The sequence below is a fragment of the Leptonotus elevatus genome, chromosome 8 (genome assembly GCF_054856555.1).
Source record: "Leptonotus elevatus isolate MCC_2025b chromosome 8, RoL_Lele_1.0, whole genome shotgun sequence".
Classification (NCBI taxonomy): domain Eukaryota; kingdom Metazoa; phylum Chordata; class Actinopteri; order Syngnathiformes; family Syngnathidae; genus Leptonotus; species Leptonotus elevatus.
In genome coordinates this window covers 15,597,313-15,603,514 of record NC_141246.1, presented here as the reverse complement: position 1 = coordinate 15,603,514, position 6,202 = coordinate 15,597,313, and the positions used below count along the sequence as shown (strand labels likewise).

Below are 6,202 nucleotides of genomic sequence, written 5' to 3'. Positions count from 1 at the left end.
AGGCTTTTTTTTTTTTTTTTTTAATATTTCTCTGTCCTTCCTTCCTTTCCTCAGTCTCTCCTTCGGTCTCTTGAGGTCTCCCTGATTTTTTATTTTTTTTTGGGATTTGTTGGAATTTTGATGTTTCTGGGGTTGGGGAAGAATTCTGGTGGGTGGTGTCTGGTTGGTGCTGGATTTCACTTTCCTTTGTTTTCTTTGGTCCCCTCGGGTCTCCTGACGGTGGTGTTCGGTTTAGGTGAACGGTATGGGATTTTTTCTAATAGGTTTTTGGTGAGCTAACAAATACACGCACGCACGCACATACGCATACTCACCCACATACAAAAAAAAAAAATTATATATATATATATATATAAAGAGCAATGGTGATGACATTACCAAATGAACAATACTGAGCTCTTTAAAAAAAAATAAAAAAAGAAGAAAAAATATATATATATTTCTCCTGTTCAAAGGGACTGAAAGTGTTAACGTGTCTGATGAGTTCCTGCCTCACACAAGCAAAAAGAAGAGAATTCCCGAGGCATCACATTGTCAGTAAAAATATATCAGCCAAGCTTTTTTTTAAACATTGGTTAAATTCTGAAATGATTGGGCTTTATTACATTCTTGATCAGGTTAAGTGCAAATTTAATTACATTTTGAGGAAATTATTAGATTAGAAAGCGCTACAAGCCCTGCCAATGGGCTTGCAAGGGCTCTGTCGTTTTTTTTTCTTTGGGGTTGTCTATATTTGATGGTTTGCCCAAGGGCCAATGACGAGGTAAAGGTGGCTCTGCCTGCGATTGTTTCTCTTCTGTGAGCCAGTCCCGTCTTGGAATAATGGGCGATTAGTTCGACTTGAGTTCGTTCATTCATAATTTAATCACGACTTGATTTACTTTTGGCAACCAAAGCACATTGGTTAAAAAAAAGAAAAGATTAACATTCTCTATAATATGGGTAAAGGTGAGTTCATGTGTAGAAAAGTAACAATGTCATGTCAATGTCCCCGACTTTAAGGTTTGATGTCAAATGTAAAGTGCTTTACAAATACAATTTATTATTATTCATATTTGTCATGCAACAATAACACAGCCATGAACCAATCTACCATCTAACCAGATATCATTTTTTATGCTTTTTGCGTACATCCATCCGATCCTGGGGATTAGCTGCTATATTGAATGCAATGAAGCATAAACCAATGTCACGTCATGTGCAATGTGTTACTTGTTTACATAAATGAAAAGATACAAAAAAAATACACTAACTTCTGACATTCGGATGTACATTTATTTTTATTAGGCACAAACATTGAATTATACACAACGCAATGTAACATGTGACAATTGAGTGCATCTTGCTGAGGATAATTAGCAGCATCCACCACAGTTTGAGACAGTGGCTACATTTGATTCGTTTTTTCTTCAGTCTGTCTCAAGCGAAGGCCCCAAAGTGGGTTTGTGCCAGCTTAGAAGACAATTAGCTCCTCCTCCTCCTGATTACTAAACCCATCTGAAAGTGAATCACCCACCATATTACGCCCACATGATTCATATCATCACCATTTAAGTGCTTCTCACCCCAATCTCAAATCTCCTCTCTCTATCCACAACACTTGGCCTTCTTCCCATAGCTGTCCACCACGTCCGGTGAGACACTCTCGTCTTCCCCTACATCCGCTGTGACGGCCTTGCCAACCAGCTGGAAGATGTCCTCGGCTGCTACGCCCATGGGTTCGGCCACCTTCACTGCCAACATGTCCAGACTGAGGACAGTTCCTTTGGGGATCTTCACCTTGGCCACAACCGACTTCCCCAGCTGGAGAAAAGGAATGTAATTAATACCCATTTTAAAAATGTAATTGTTTACTCAGGTGCGAAATATATTTCTCAAACAACAAAGTCAAACACAAACATTCTTTATTTTATTTCATGTAAATTATTATTTTGAATAATTATTTTTTAATAAAAGGCATAGTCAAATGGGACTTATTTTAACACTAATATATCACAAAGCTTTAGAAATGTGACAACAAATGTGATGGTGGCGAACGTCACATGACCAAACTCAGAAAACAGGTGAGCCTTGTGATTGGTTGTTATCTAATGCTGCATTTGTGGAAAGTGGGAAGTCGGACTTTCCCAACTTCATACCAAGAAGTGCGTACGGGAACGTCTACTTGAACTCGGAAATCCCACTCGCAAAATTGGGGGGTGATAAAGTACCCCGAATTCACCAACCCACTTCAATGTGATGTCACTCAATGGCAACCACTATAAGAAACACAGACCGTGTGGGAAAACACAATTTACTCGAGTATGAAACTAGAAGGCTTTCTTTATTCATAAATATTTGACATGACTTCACGTAACACAATCTAAGTGACAGTGTGCCGCCATCAATGAACTACTGAACTGTATGGAATGCTTAAGAAATAAAGATTGAAAAAATACATAATATTTACCTCATTCGTCACTGTTACGCTCCTATTTGATTTGTTGCGAGAAGGCAAGTTTGCTGGAGGTTAAAATGTGTTTTGAGGATACAAAAAACAACAACTATTTATTAGGGCTGGGGGAAAAAGTCGAACCACAAATATTGGTTGACGCAAAAATGTATGCGTCAAAGCTATTTTTATATATTTTTTACACTTATTCCTGACTGACTGACCGGAATTCACCACTACTAACTAAGATGCTTCTTAGGCTTTGTTTGTGGTCTCTTTAGACTGAAAAGGGAGACAATTAGTGTCGCTCCATGTTCTTATGTTTGCAACAAAACAATCCGCGTCAAAATCGCTAAATAAATAAAAGCATGCATTTATTGGAGCCAAACGCACGTAAGATGGCGGCCCTATGTGTGGTCAGCTAAATTTGGACATTTCTAATGTTATTTAGTGACAAAATATGTCCTAACTATTGACTGCAATATTTTGCTTACGTATGTCCAGTGTGTTATAAGCCCAGTAGTTTCAATAATGTCTTTTGTGTCCTGCAGAGCGGCGATATCGCACCTTGTCACGACACGGCTTCTCGCAAGGTAGCAGCTCCTTGATACCGCTTCCCAGTGCCCTCTCTACCCTCCGGATGGAACGAACCAGCTCGGCCAGCTCAGAAGCCTCCAGAGATGCTGCGTGGTCGCTTCCCTTCCAAGTCTTGTCCAATGTGATGTGACGCTCTATGACCTTTGCCCCTAGGGCAACAGCCGCCACTGAAACGCTGATTCCAGACTCGTGGCCGGAATAACCAATTGGGATATCGGGGAATTCCTTCTGGTATTCCTGTTGATGAGAAGATAAGGCTTGTTGCTACCATATCATTTCAATTGGGTTTTTGTTGTATTTACAGTGATCACTCTGAGGTTGACATCTTCCGGCTCAAGGGGGTAAGCACTGGTACACTGCAGAATGGCAAAATTTGCGTTGTGCTCCTTCACGGTCTTGTACACCCGACGCATCGTCTCCATGGACTGCATCCCACTGGACACCACCATGGGACGTCCTACAATATGCACAAGAAGTGCAAAAATAGGATCATATAAAGCAACGTTATTTAATGGATGCAAGGCTGTGTTTCGAATCGGTGCTATGCCACGATGAGTCGTCAGGTCCATCATCCACTAGAGTCAGTCTCTCTAAATTCTCAACCTTTAATGAGCAAAGGCACATATTTGACATTGGCGACTCTCACAGAATGCCGCCAAACTAAAATGTCACTACCAGTACTGAAATAATGATGCTCTCATCAAAATGTGTTCACAAATTAACTGTGTCTGTGCTCTGATTGGCAACAGTTTAATACAGATTAATGATGCATCTTCTGCCATCTAGTGGAAGAACATTTAGTTGCTCTGCTTGTCTAAACAATCCCCCTTCAAAAGTATTGGAACAGCAAACTCAAGTTCTTCGTTTTTGTTGTATACTGAAGACATTTGAGTTTCTGATGTGTTAAACAAGTCAGGACAGAGCACATTCTTCCTAAAAGGAATACCATTTACTATTTGATGGCATAACCACTTGCAATCATCGTGTCAAGCCTGTGACCCTTCACCAGACTGTTGCATTCTTCATTTGAAGAGCTTTTCCAGGCTTTAACTGTAGCCTCTTTCCCTTATTTTGTTTCAGGAGGTTTCTCCCTTTAGTCTTCTCTTCAGGAGGTAAAATGCATGATGGATAAGGTCCAGTGAATGACTTGGCCAGTCTAAGACCTTGTATGCTGCTCCATGCATACAAACAAATTATGAAATTGAGCCAATGCATTTCCACGGCCACTAGTTGAGGAAATGTGGCAATTTGGAATCGAATCGAATTCATACTCAATTCGGGTATTGACAATTCCAAGTTTACGTCACAAGTCAAAATGGTGGTCAACTCGGTGAAAGGAAGCTCTCGGCTCACTGGAAAGCAAGCTTTGGATCGTTGTAATTTGATTTGTAAGGAGTGTTTTGATTTCAAAATGTATTGAAATGTCGTTTGACTATTATAACTGCTAGTCACGGGCAAAATAAATACAAGATGACGCCTGTAAGGGAAGCATTTGCATTGCGGAAATATCAGAAATGCCTGGTTGTTCGAATTGTCAAATCATCACCTTTCTTGGCAGTCTTCTCCAGGTAAGGGAAGTTGTTTGTGTCTCCTGAGCCCACTTTAAAGAAAGGCACATTTAGCTCATGGAGGAATTCTACCGCCATCTAAAAGGTGCAAATAGTTAAGGTGGAAAATGTGTTTTATATACTTGTTCAAAGCATAAAACCTGAAAATAAATAGAATGATGTATAGTAGTAGTATTAGTACCTCATCCATCCCAGAGGCAGTGAAGAAGATCCCAACTTCTTTTGCATACTTCTGCAGCTCCCTATACTGCTCATGGCTGAACTCCAGGTGGCGTTTGTGTTCACCATATGTGTCACCCCACGAGTGTTTGGCCTTGTATGGACGCTCTAATGCACGTTTGTTAAACTTGTACTGCAGCTCACTCTTCTGGAACTTGGCACAATCCGCACCACAGTCCTGTAAAAGTGCAGTCAAGTGAGACTCGAGTATAACATATATTTGAATCAAGGTACAACATCTACAAGTAGTACCACAAACGAATAAAAAACACAATGTTAGACTGGTTAGGGAAGGAAAGGGAGTGGCCCCTGAGAGTGTGTACATAGCACACAAAACAAATAAAACGTTACAAATGAACTGTCAGCGGACTGAGAGGTTTACAACTGAGTACATTTTGAAATTACTTCTTTTACTTGTGGTTCATCTAGAGTTCTGTCTTTATTCAGCTTGCCCATGCCCATTTGTTGTGTAACACAAAGCGCGGCTTTTGTTGCGTACCCGTGTAAAAGTTATTATTACCTTTGCGAGTTTGATCATTTTCTTAGCGACCTCGATGTCCCCCTGATGGTTTTGCCCAATTTCAGCGATGATGAAGCACGGATAGTTGGCTCCGATCATTCTACCGGGGCAAAGCTCGAACTTTAAAGGCATATTGACGACAGAGAAGAAAAATAAACACTATGTGTAACGATGAATGAAATTGCTCGAAGAGAAGCGAAGAGTTTCTCTTGCCGTGAACTCAGGAAGACCGACCCGGAACAGTTAATGTGACATTTCCCGGAAGTTCCATCACTTCCGCGTTCGGAGCGCGCTCCTTTTTTTTTGGCTTTCTGTTCCTCTACTTTATTTTATGTTAGTTAGTTTGTTTGTTTGCGTGTTTGCTTGTTTGCTTGCTTGCTTCTATTGACAATATTTTCACAATGGAAATGCTACATTTACACGGTGTAAACAAACGCTGTATTGTCTTGCTTTTGCTAGTGACTAGAATACAAACTATTTCATCACATTTTGAAATCAAAATAACCCTCACAAATCAATCAAATTTACAACAATCCAAAATCCAATGCTTTTCAATGAGCAGAGAGCCACTTTGACTTGTGACGTAAACTTGGAATTGTCAATAGTATTCTTTTTAGTTCTGTTCTTTATTGTATTACACGATGATTGTCTGGAATTCCAACAATAACCCACCAAAACCTAATGATAATTGCAAAATAAGTTTGACTTTATTAACATTTGTGTATGAACTCTTGTCTTAACAACACACTTACATTAATTAAAAAAAAAAGAAAATAAAAATAATTTAACGTGAAATTTAATGTTAACGTACATGTTAGGATTTTCCTATAATGCATACAGCATAAAAATGCTTTTATTTTATATTTT

The 6,202-nt window shown here is 39.5% G+C and overlaps 1 protein-coding gene across 1 annotated transcript; it reads right to left on the bottom strand.

Moving 5' to 3' along the window:
* Positions 1-1,261: 1,261 nt before the first annotated feature.
* LOC147169930 (N-acetylneuraminate-9-phosphate synthase-like) lies at positions 1,262-5,596 on the bottom strand. Its single transcript, XM_086083861.1, has 6 exons — positions 5,336-5,596; positions 4,778-4,993; positions 4,575-4,674; positions 3,331-3,485; positions 2,999-3,265; positions 1,262-1,803 (listed from the first exon to the last, which is right to left on the bottom strand). Exons 1-6 carry the CDS (start codon positions 5,465-5,467, stop codon positions 1,588-1,590), a joined length of 1,086 nt encoding a protein of 361 aa, XP_085939987.1. The 5' UTR covers positions 5,468-5,596; the 3' UTR covers positions 1,262-1,587.
* Positions 5,597-6,202: the final 606 nt, after the last annotated feature.